Source organism: Haliotis rufescens, unplaced genomic scaffold (genome assembly GCF_023055435.1).
Source record: "Haliotis rufescens isolate VD_foot unplaced genomic scaffold, xgHalRufe1.0.p SCAF_4, whole genome shotgun sequence".
Taxonomy (NCBI): domain Eukaryota; kingdom Metazoa; phylum Mollusca; class Gastropoda; order Lepetellida; family Haliotidae; genus Haliotis; species Haliotis rufescens.
The window spans coordinates 12,001,372-12,014,513 of record NW_025964112.1 but is presented as its reverse complement, the minus strand read 5'-3'; the positions used below and the strand labels follow the sequence as shown (position 1 = coordinate 12,014,513).

At 38.7% G+C, this 13,142-nt stretch overlaps 1 protein-coding gene across 3 annotated transcripts in view; it reads right to left on the bottom strand.

The window, feature by feature from the left end:
• Positions 1 to 13,142, bottom strand: part of LOC124112296 (N-acetylneuraminate 9-O-acetyltransferase-like) — a 53,976-nt gene that overhangs the window by 13,008 nt on the left and 27,826 nt on the right. Inside the window, exons 12-16 of one of the 3 annotated variants that reach the window (XM_046472328.2) lie at positions 11,685 to 11,793; positions 11,097 to 11,186; positions 10,539 to 10,658; positions 9,151 to 9,198; positions 2,648 to 2,713 (exon numbers count right to left, since the gene is read on the bottom strand). In XM_046472328.2, the coding sequence (XP_046328284.1) occupies positions 2,648 to 2,713; positions 9,151 to 9,198; positions 10,539 to 10,658; positions 11,097 to 11,186; positions 11,685 to 11,793 (433 nt within the window). The remainder of the gene's footprint in view (positions 1 to 2,647; positions 2,714 to 9,150; positions 9,199 to 10,538; positions 10,659 to 11,096; positions 11,187 to 11,684; positions 11,794 to 13,142) is intronic. The other 2 variants (XM_046472329.2, XM_046472330.2) reach the window with 2 other exon arrangements.

Below are 13,142 nucleotides of genomic sequence, written 5' to 3'. Positions count from 1 at the left end.
GAGCCTGACAACTGATCAACATTCTCGCATCTTACGACAAGCATAGGTTGTAGGGGGCCTATTCTAATCAGGAATCCACATGAGGTCAATCAGTTGACATTCATACACATGTATCTTCATACTTTTCATACGATATAAATGAATGATAATGTGACAACAGCAGTCTTAGGCATGTCAACCAAGAGCAATGTAGAATAGAAGACTTGTGGTTTATGTCGCGATGTGTCAGCTTGATGTACCAGTAAAGCCTAAAGTGATGCAGGTCTTAGACATATACCCCATTGAAGGATCAGAATCCCACAAGTTCATGCATGGTGCAGAAACACAATTTAGGCGTTTTGGGGCCTACTAGCCCACCTGAACAATGAAGCAATGTGATGTCATATCATTTCAGCAGCCCAATCTGCACTAAAATACACACATGCAAATTCTAAAAGTTATATTACACTTGATCCTCCTATCCTCATGGGGGCCGGTTAGGCAGCCCTGTGGTTAAAGTTTTTGCTCGTCACACCGAAGACCCAGGTTCGACTCCCGACATGGGTACAATATATGAAGCCCATTTCTGGTGTTCTCCACCATGATATTGCTGGCATATTGCTAAAAGCGGTATAAAACCAAACTCACTCACTCGCTCACCTATCCTCATGGGTAAACTAAGTTCATCTGTTCAGATTAGAATCAACTGCAAATGATGCCAAAGGACAAGACTGAAGATTACAGGTAGGTGTTTGGCATGGCCTGCATCAATCTATTTCACCATAAATCTTTTTGTGCAGATGTTACATCACAGGACCATAAAGGACACAAGCCACCCATCAAACAAGACAGATGTACACATGAAGCCAAAAACACAAAGCCACATACAAGAAGGCAAACACAGAATATTGCTGGAAGACAAAGCAGAGAAGAAAAGCAAAGAAATAATATGCATATAGGTTTTGATCTGTTTTCATAACAGATTCATTTTTTCCTACTCAGTCATAGAATTTCAAAAGTCAGAGAGATGCTGGTCTATTCTCCCTGTTGGAATTACTGTCCTGTCCATTCATCACACTATACAAGATCTTGTTGCATGAAGCCATATCAGCACAGTAGCTGGTGTAAGTAGATGTTAGAGGATGGGGATGACAGTTGCCGTGATACGATCACTTTGTTGACCGAAGCCTCTAATTTAGGTTTGTTTCCTTTTCCATTTGTATTTTTTCATTTTTACAAAAAGGCATGACCTTCTTCATAAACTAATTCAACAAAATAACCTGTCAAACTCAACTGTAAAAACTACTAAGGTTCCATATTGAAGTTAGTGAGCATTGCAAACTGGGCACCTCTCTGATCAGAAAATATTCTTGTGGTATTACCTCTTGTGCAGGTTATACAGGCATTCATGAATGGAACTTTAAAACTATCACAAGACAATGGACAATAAATGATTGTTGAAAAGCAGCCTGCTCTGAGTGCTCAGGTATTATTCTCATTGTAAGCAAGAAAAGTTTTGTCAGAATGCATTAGATGCATTATAACTTCAACTCAACTTATTTGTCTCCTAACTTTTCAGTAACTCATATCTAGTACACAGTATGCCCATGGGACTCAGAAGAGTTGCCTCCCCTTTCTATCAGCTTGGCCCCAAATGTTTTTGATTGGCTGACTTTACAGGGTTTGTGAAGAGTTTCAGTACCAAAATCAAGGTCTTTTCTAGGCTCTCCACTATTATACTCACTGAATACAAACTAATTTTCCATTGATTTTCTAAGGATTTGTATCTTATTCATCTTGATATGACTAAAATAGATGGTACACAGTTAAATATTTATAACTCTTAACAGATGTCTTAAAGAATAAAAAGACATTCCACTTTAAGTAATTTTGGGGGAAGAGGATTTCTTTTGAGAATTCAAGGCCTTTTCAAAACAGAATCTAAATGCAATGGCTTTTCAAAGATGTGCATTCTTCTATTCTTAGTGAGTGAGTGAGTGAGTGAGTGATCACGGCGCCTTAGACGACTGGGCCACCCGTGCCCCCTCTATTCTTAGTGATTTAAGGTCACCCCTACCTACAGATATTCCTTGAGGGCCTTGAAATGATCAAACACGTTATTTAAAAACAATGCCAAAATCCCTGACTACAATGTCTCCATAGTCGACTAGCATACATGTTCCCAACACAAAACAGTCCAAAATACCACATACTGCTCAATAATATTAAGTATTCTTCCCCCTTGAAATAACTTCGATTAAATCAACAACATATTCCTGATGTTTTCAATGTTTCTAAAAAAAAATGCTCAAAACAATAATAACATAATAGAAACAAACACATACTTAGTTTCACATATAAATTGGCAAAAGTCTGTGATAACCTTCAACACCAACTGTAACAAACACTGAACAGTGTTCTGCTTGAAAGTTATCCAGTCATAGTCAATAAAAGTCAATCGTTAGTATTCTTAACACTGGATCACGGTTTCAAAACTATAAAAAAAATGACTAAACTCCAAACCAACACTCTTATGATTATAAACAGGTTACACTAGAGAATTAATAATCATCAACTACAAGAACTCAAAGGAAGCAGGTGATACATGGCAGATGCTACCAGAGTTGAACTGCGAAAAGAGAGGGACGTGCAGAGAAAGAAGACTTACTTCAAGAACTCGACGCAAGCTGTTCTTTCTTGTGTGCCAATAGAAGGGAAAGTGGCGACAACCATTCTGAAAAACAAGTCACTAAGTCCTAAACAAATATTGCTGTGGTACCAATAACTGTCTGTTTAGCTTTAAGTAGTGATCAGGAATGTTTTTATTATTTAATAAATTACAGGAATGGTATCATATTCATGTTATATTCCCCCTGCTAAGAACATACTCTCTTCCAGAACGCCATGTATCAAAACCACAACACCTAACTACATCTATTAGGTCACTTTTATTTTCATTACTGATTATCATTTTGTTACATTTTCAAAAGAATATAAATTCAATACATAACCAAATTTTACTCATAATGACCCTGTTAAAGGTAAAAGCTATTTCCTTTGACATTTCTCACAATTAAATTAAATGATAATCTTATTTTCACTTTAACTGGTTAATGTTGAACAAAATATCATGAATTTGCATTTAAGTTTTACAAATTGCAAATCATTTTAAGACAGGATATCATAAAACAATATATATGTGCTAAGCGAAGAAAAGGGTTACAAATATTTGTCCCTTTGCTAGAATTTGTAATAAGTATTAACAATAATATATAAAGGTACTTCCAGTTAATCATTTAAGACCAGAGCTCCAGATAAGCTGCGTATCTGCGTAAAATACGGATCAGAAATGCAGAAATATGCAGTAAAATAAAATCCAAGCATATCAAATACACAACGAACATTACAGATACGCTACAAAAATAAAACTTGTGCGTATCATCAAAATATTGTGAAGTATTGTGTGTATTCAATTAGCAAATCAGCAACTTATTTTGAAATTATAAACGGGCATTCCGTCAACCTTGCCAAACTCCACGATGACAGTTACATCATGATCATTTGCCATCACACTTTCTTGTGGAAGTATCGTGGTATTTTTTAGTCCTATTTGCTCTCGAACCCACACGACACCAGTTTGCAGGGACTAGGTGAATACTGTATTTAAATATTTAACTTAAATACCCACATGTGTAAAAACTAGTGGGTAACAGAAATTTGAATACCCAGATAGAATTACTGATACCCAATGATTTTAAAATGCATGGGTAAAATACCCACAACACCAAAACCTTATCTGGAGCTCTGAAAGACTATCACTCAACACGAAACTTTACATCTGCACTTGTAAAGCAGGATCATAACTTTATGACAAGCTGAGAAAATTTTCAATCGATAGCTGGTTTCAAGCTTATTAACATGGCTGGTTCAATCAATTTCTTCCAAGCATCTAAATAACTTTCTTTTACCACACAATTAATCATAGGACTCAACAAAGACTACCTTTACAACATCTATCCATAGGACACCATAATTGTTCACTCGATCCTTCCATTTAAATAATTTTGATCTGAATTCACCTGTTACAAAACATGTGATAATATTTTAAAAAATATTTCAACAAGAGTGTATTAAATATGGGAAACGTGTTAATAGCAGTTATGCCTTATTAGGGTGAAAAGCGTAGCATGAATATGATGAGGATTGTTTCTGGACAATTACACATTTGCTATTACACATTACACAACAGCATGATCAAAAAGTGGAAGGCTAAACACAGTGACTAACAGAGCTGCCCATTCTGTATTCAGTGAGTGAGTGAGTATGGTTTTACACCGCTTTTAGCAATATTCCAGCAATATCACGGTGGGGGACACCAAAAATGGGCTTCACACATTGTACCCATGTCGGGAATCGAACCCGGGTCTAAGGCGTGACAAGCGAACGCTTTAACCACTAGGCTACCCGATCACCCCATTCTGTATTCAGCCATTGCATTTATCAAAATGATATTATAAACCCAAGGCCTTTCCAAATCAGAATTCTCCAATATCCATTTAGCGCTCTGCAATATGTGCACAGGAAAGTGAAACAAAGATATAACGGAACAAACTGATAACAGTGAACAGATACCAAGAAAGATAAAGACTGAGCCATCCAAACTGAAAAATGTGACAAAAACTTAAGAAGGCCGAACCTAGAAAACATGAACTTCAAGGAACATGTAGGAAGGTACAGGTATTATTAGTGCATGAAAACTGAGACACTGAGACAGTGAGTGAGCTGGGGTTAACGCCGCTTTTAACAGTATTCCAGTTATATCGCGGCGTGTCAGCTTAATGTGGGAGGAAAGCCAAAAGTGATGGAGGTCTTGGACGTTTACCACTTTGGTGAAACCCACAAGCACGGGTATGGTGCTGACAAACTTAGAAACATAATCGGGGCGAACCGGGATTTGAACCACACTCATAGGTTTCTGGTGTGCCCAAGGGATGCAACTCTGCACAGCGAATCGTGGCGCCTTAGACGACTGGGCCACCCGTGACCCCGAAAACTGAGACAGACAGTCGGACAGATGAATCATAACAATGCAGACATGTTTACCACCTTACAACACAGAGAAGTTCACATCTGGAATCTCTCATAGTAAAGCAGGGATAGACATGTATTATGTTCAAGTGTGTCCCAGGACACTCCTCAAGATGGTTAGATGTCCTTTGGGACAAAGGAGGTGCTTATTAAATCCATACACAGTGGTTCAACCTCCTGTCTGCATAATAATAATAATAATCAGCATTTTTTAACTCTACATTGTCAAGGCCGCTTCATATTTTCCAGCGTGGCTTGTATGATTAACGTCCATGTGCGGAAGATGATTTCACGGTTCATACTGAAGTCGATACAAGCATGCTTGTGAACATCTATATAAAGGAACAGAGAAAACTACACTCAACTAATACATTATTAATTTATCGGCACTAAAAGAGAGCTAAACCTAAAAAGTAGTTTTCAATCATGTCAACTGAGAGGTTTGAAAATCTGAAGATGTTTAGTCTGAAACCTCCAATTAAAAGGTTCAGTTTTGTTAGAGTGAATGTTGTTTAACACAGCAGTCGGCTACATTCCCAGCGACATTTTGGTGGCCTGTCAACACACCCGTGCTTCATCATGTTGATGTGAGGGGCATCCCTTCAGGGTACAGTAACAAGCCATCAACCAAATCATTAAGCCTGATCACCCAGATGCTCATTTGCTTCTTCTCACAAGCAGCATGAGATACTGGGGACCTAGCCTGACTTGAATTCCCATGGAGGGCGTTCAGTTTTGAATTAAATTAATAGCTATCTATATCTATATCTATATATCTATCCAACATGTTTACTGTGGCTGCCACATGAACATACTATCTGTTAGTTAATACACTGACACATCTTGACTTGTGTGTGCACACAATAATAGAAGGCCTGATATCAAAATCAAATGCAGGTTCAAAATCAAGAATGAAAGTTATAGGGTCATTGCCATAATTCTATTTCTTAAAGAATGTTTTAGGGTGTTTACATTAAAATACAAAAGCCCCAAATCTCAAGCATCTCCTTTCAGTAACAGGGTATCTTGTAGAAACAGGACAGTCAACTGAGAAGGAAAATAAATTTGGTTGTTTAATTAACTAAACATGACTGACTGATTTCATCTTAAGGAGAGAAATAGTAAAATTTGCTAACATTGTATATTTGTTTGTACATTGTACATTTTATAGACTTTTGTAACATAAACAAAGATAGGCTTCAGGCATATGCTACATGCCCTCTCATATGAATGAGTGTCCAAGTGGCCATTGATGGCTTTTCGAATTATTCTATTTACTGGTGTCACAAGTTGATAGCAGTCTTTTCAGTCACTTATCACAGACAATGCTTCACATAACCATACCTGATCACAAATGAAAGGTATGTGAAATGGCAATACATTACTGCCAAAATATACCATGTTTGAATTTACAATTGCAAGAGAAAAGCAAACACACTGTGCAAGATCAAGCCAAAGATGTCACCAAATAAACTCAATACAAGAGAACCAGCAAGTTCATGACCTTGTTAGCAGGACTACAAGGGAACCACCAAGTCCATGACCTTGTTAGCAGGACTACAAGGGAACCACCAAGTCCATGACCTTGTTAGCAGGACTACAAGAGAACCACCAAGTCCATGATCTTGTTAGCAGGACTACAAGAGAACCACCAAGTCCATGACCTTGTTAGCAGGACTACAAGAGAGCCAGCAAGTTCATGACCTTGTTAGCAGGACTACAAGAGAACCACTACAGAGAACCACCAAGACCATGACCTTGTTAGCAGGTCTACAAGAGAACCAGCAAGTTCATGAACTTGTTAGCAGGACTACAAGAGAACCACTACAGAGAACCACCAAGACCATGACCTTGTTAGCAGGTCTACAAGAGAACCAGCAAGTTCATGACCTTGTTAGCAGGACTACAAGAGAACCACTACAAGAGAACCACCAAGTCCATGACCTTGTTAGCAGGACTACAAGAGAACCACCAAGTCCATGACCTTGTTAGCAGGACTACAAGAGAACCACTACAGAGAACCACCAAGTCCATGACCTTGTTAGCAGGGCTACAGGAGAACCAGCAAGTTCATGACCTTGTTAGCAGGACTACAAGAGAACCACTACAAGAGAACCACCAAGTCCATGACCTTGTTAGCAGGACTACAAGAGAACCACTACAGAGAACCACCAAGTCCACGACCTTGTTAGCAGGTCTACAAGAGAACCACCAAGTTCATGACCTTGTTAGCAGGACTACAAGAGAACCACCAAGTCCATGACCTTGTGAGCAGTATTACAAGAGAACGGCCAAACAGAAGGGCCAAATCAGATCTATTCATGACATTCAGAGCAGGAACAACTCATGTGATGTCTGTCCTGTAGTCTGGCTCCTTCCCATTAAACTCAGGCCTAGTCCTAGTTAGTGCAGCATCAGAGAGCTGTCCTTGAAAGATGAAGTCTCTTTCCATTACATTGGTCACTACAGCAGTCTCTCCTTCAAGAACATCGAGGGGCTATTTCAGCAGTGTCTCACTCAAGGGGTTTGGGGGGTAGGGGTGTATTTCACCAGTTAACCTTAAAGAACATTGCATGTGTGATTTCTGCTGGCTGCTTCAGAAAAATCAGAGAGGTCACTTAATAGTCTCTGCACCAATCCTTGCTTTAAGAACAAAGTTGGTACATCTTCATCACACATGGTCATTGAAGAGCTGATTGTGTCAAAAGATTCTTATAGCCGATCAAATTGCATACATAGTGTGACAAAGCTTAGGTGATCGTTAGTCCCATACTTTAACATAGGCTTACAATCATCATATTGCTAAGATCACTATGAGGAACGGGCCATGAACCACAAATTATTTTCCTACACAAACAACAACTCCTTGGCATAAGGAGGATTTTCAGTTATTATCTCACACCCGTCACAGCCAGAGATTGTCCTTTAAGGATAAACAGTGAGTAAACCAAATGATAGGCAAGGAAAGGGAATAACACAGGATTGGAAAACAAGCATAGAGTAAAACAATATAGTAGGAGTTGGAAGGACTTCTTCAGAGTCAGAATAACTGATGGTGAAGACGCAAGCTTTAGCAAGTGACTTATTGCATTATTCATGAGAGAGACTGGGAGATTATAATTCAAGTGAGTTGTCTTTACTACCCAAGATAAATTTCAGAAATGGCTTCAAATCTATCAACAAAATGTCGAGAGAGAAAAGATTTCATACCATCATGCCCTCTTATAAATTAACAATGGGTACATTTCAGAACCCTTGAACATGTTGAAAGTCATGATGAAATCCAATTTAATCCTGAAGATGATTCTCGCTTGGGTAATAAAAGTCTGAGTGTACAAGCCTAGATGTATCATTCACACAGGTTAGTTACTGCAGGGGAGCAAGCCTTGGTTTAGTAACAATGTCATGATCAGTGTTGCAGTTTTCTCAACATCTCCCCATAAGTTTCAACCATGCTTTACAATGAAAGAGTTGGAAAGAGATGACATATCCCCCCGCTGTAAAATATTGTGAAGAACTACGCTACATTCTTCTCAAAATTACACCATGAGAATAAATCTCAGCCTCACTTCTTAGCTGTTTTCCAATACATGCATGTTATACGGATTTTACATAAAAAATTAACCCCATCATCCCACTTGATAATTTGAAACATCCAAAAATTAGAACCATCAAAATTCCCTTAGTAGCAAATGCTATGGTTCCACCACTGTTCACATATATATGAAAACAGGTTCAAATTAAATACTTAAGATATCCCCCAGGGACAAAATTTAACTAATAGGGTTACATGAACATGCTGACTACTAGAGCCATTACATTTACACCAATGGATGAAAGAGAGTATTCAAATGTGTATTAGCTTCTCACTCAGCAGTGAATTTAGACTGATGACCTCATCAGTAACAGTGGCTGGATGCTCACTAAATATATACATACTTGTATCCTCCTAGATTTCACCAACATTCACGCAATCATCAGTGCCCCAACATAACCAAGAGATTGACTACTGTATAAACTCAACTTGCTCATCATTCAGTAACTTGTCAGTGTGTTAATACTTATCAAGCCAAGCATAACTACCTTCGTCAAAGCTTTCCTCACAAGGGAATGTACGTCTGTACCTTGACTCTGAAACGTTAGGTATGGCTTCACACTAACTGATGGAAATAAGAGAATTCTGCTTTACCATGTAACAAACCATTCTTATAGTCCTCAGATGGGCGTTGACTCGGGAATAGTTCAGATGGAAACTTAATTCAACTAAGCAGAAATGAAAATGTTTTGCTGGAAAAATACAACTGAGCAGAACTGACGCTAAGGCTGAAAAAATGACAGCACAACTAAAAAAAGCAATTGATGAAATAAGCAATGACAAAACAGCATACAACACATGTGCAACAACACAGCAACATTCAAACAACACAGCAACATTCAAACAACACAGCAACATTCAAACAACACAGCAACATTCAAACAACACAAAGCCTTTCTTCAACGTTATATCAGTCATCACATAAGGCCAAACTTTTCTTGGTATACAAACTTTTTTTTTTTGGTGAAAATCTAAGCTGTATTAGTGGGGGAAAAAGCGTGGTTCCAGATCATTTTTTTTTTTCTGCTCTTTATAAAGTTTCTGAATATTTTGCCATATTTACAGTGTTAGTTCAGTCCGGTATTTAAACTATTTACAAATCTTCTTATAGTTTTTTTGTTTTTTTGTTTGTTGTTTAACGCCGCACTCAGCAATATTCCAGCTATATGACGGCGGTCTGTAAATAATCGAGTCTGGACCAGACAATCCAGTGATTGACATCATGAGCATCTATCCGCACAATTGGGATCGATGACATGTATCAACCAAGTCAGCGAGCCTGACCACCCGATCCCGCTTCTTATAGTCTAATACATTGTGTGTTTGCATTTTTTGTGTAGTGAAAACTTAAGTTTGCTTACTGTCTTACTGTTTCCGATTTTTTTCCCCACCTCAAATTTTGTTAGTCAGCAGAACCAAATAATTATGACTTATGTGCCCCTGCACACATTGCAAACAATATTTAAGGTATTAAGTTGAATAGGTTACAAATTAGACACAAATACTCTAGAATGCCAATGTCAGGGTTTTCATTGTCATTTCAAAAACATTTCAGCAGTGTCATGTCAGAATGAACAGAACACCCATTAAACTATTATCCAACATCACACAACCATTTCACATCAAGTTTATGGATATAAACATGTTGGGGCTCTACAGTGTCAAATCAGGAGATATATTTCAAATATGTGCTTCTCATTTTCAAACCACTGAACAATATTGCTGAGTCGAACCCTACCAGCAATCAAGTGACCAAAAAGAAATGTTGCAGTATCTAAGAATCATGTGTTGTATCTGAAGCTGTGTCTCATCTGTTTGATGTGTTTCAACACTGTCACCATGGCAACTGATGATGGGAGTCTGTGAGAGGCCCTACCTTGCAGTATCTCACCAGCCCATACTCCCCCTTCTGCCAGAAGTAGGTGAAGTGACCGAAGCCAGTGAGGAAGAGGTAGGACGACACCAACACCCGGATGTGCATGTACACGGGCAGCACCTGCAAGAAAACACACAAGGTTGCAGCTTTCTAGCTCACATAATGTGCAAGTTCCGTGATAACACTTCCAGTATCGGCAAAACCTGCCATCTACTGTGTAAGTATGAAGAAAGTCATGCTGCTGTAGTAACCTCTGTTCAATCATCCAGATATCCCATCTCCATTCTATAACTCCAATGCTGTGATATACCCTGCACCTTGAGCCTGGCTCCGGTTGAATGACACGACAAATAGGAAACGGCTATCCCCCCAAAACGACAAATAGCTGTACAGCTTCCTGTATGGTAGATAAGGGACACAACTCTTTGCAGCAAATTGCTGCACCCTACACAAGACAGCTCCTCATGGGTAACAAAACAAAGAGCAACAGTCAAATTTCCTACAACTTTGAAACACATCAAGCAGCTCTTCTTCAAATGGGGCAACTTGCGGTCTCACCTTGCTGGCTCCCGTCAGATGGTAGATGAGGAACGCCAGCTGCATCCAGCCTTTCCATTCATCGGTTTGGTCTCGGTGAAGGACGGCGGTCTGAGGGCAAGAAACGTAACTTCTACACTTCCTTCTGGTACTGGGTATTTTCACATGACAGCAGGGCTTACATTGTTCAAGCCAGGGATGAAAATTTTCTTTTTTAAATAGCACTGAAAGTAATTAGCTGGGAATCTGGGGAACTATATCATTTATATGAAGATTGTGATGGCATCACAAAAGCGACCATTGACGTAGCGAAATCTGTGGAATTACGTGGATCCACAGAAAAATCTCATCCTGAATATGTCCTCAGCTTGGCAAACTGAAACCCATTTTCTACTCTCTGGCATCAGAATAGAGACTAAAACACATACTGGACTACTACATTAAGTGAGTCAGTTGGTTTAATGTGTCTTTGAGCTAGATGAATCCAAAAGTGTAGCAGGTATTGAACATATACAATTTTGGTGATGACAAACCAAGAAGCTGCATTAAAGTGATTGAATACAGTCAATCTGATCACCACAGTCCTGTAGGTTTTTCAAAACTCGTTACCTTGTCCGTCTTCTCAGTAAAGAAGAAGCCGAGTATCATGACGTAGGCAAACGGGAGGAAGAAGTTGACATGAGTGTAGTACTTGTTTTCTTTCATGAAAAAATTGGTCCTGGAAGTGAAATCATACAATTACTAGTAATAAGTAAATGATGTCACTATCATCTTCACAACAAAGAAATATGACAAGGTTCTAGTTTTAACTATGACAACTACCTCTAATTTATACTTGATACGAAAAGACCGGGGACGGCGGCGCTTAGCACGGGCAATTCACACAATGTCACCCAATGCCACAGCTCTGTATTCCTTTAAGTCGGAATTTAACACCCAATACTGGGGACCTGTTTTCTCCAAAATCTGACAGGGGTCTTCCCATTCCAGGACAATTAACGTAATGTAACGTTCAATCAACCTTAACGAATCTATCGCTAGGATCATCGCAAGTCTACATTATGGGAGTTACGATTGTCTTTGCCGTGTTCCCGCTGGCTTTTGAAATTGACAGTTCTGGTGGCTAATAATTACCAGTCCCCCCTAATTTTTGTCAGTCCCAACTTTCAACAAATAAAAAAACCGCATGTAAATGACCTGGTTTAAATTCTTTTAACATCATGTTCGATTGCATGGACGTCATCTCTGAAGTAACATAGTTAGATCTACACATCATTCCTACAAAGGTCAGTCACAATTTTCTCCTTCTTTTGAATATTTTGAGACTAAGTCACTACAAATACATATTTAACCTCAAAGCAACGCGAAATTTTGTTTCTTTGCACTGAAAATAAACAACAGGAAAGCCTGATGGTAACAGACAAGCTGACAAAAGCTGAAAAAACATATCGCCAAGGTTTTATTCAACAACAAAGATTTATAAGGAACTTTATTTGCCGGTCCACATGGACTGGCAGTCACATGAATTACCAGTCCACGCCTAATTTTACCAGTACAAAACTGGCAATTACCAGTAAACGGCAACACTGCTTTGCACTAAGATCGCTTTGTGGAAGAGGGACCTGTTCACATTCTGTTATCGACGTTCCTCATCAGGATACGATAATGCATAATCAACCAGGTCAAACCTTGTAACCGCTGATTGAGTTTAGCCATGGAGTGAGGTTTCTCTACAAGTTACTACTTATTGGTATTTGGGCTTGTCACGATCAAATATCAGTTCACTGTATATGCTAATTCGCTGTGAGAGTTTGTTATGTACATATATCTAATATAACAAGAGTTAGCCACTAACGTGGCTATATCCCCTGCCCCTGTTGCAGAATTTATGACATAATTAAATCTAAACAAACCCTCACCTTTTTTAACCGAGGTGGAACTTGTCATGGAAATTGTAAAAAAAAGAAGAGTTTGGAACCTAAGTCCATCTTGCTGCCATGGAAACGTAAAAAAATTTTTTTCTAAAATTTCTAAATAGCAAAAGGCACCAGTTCAGCATGTACCTGA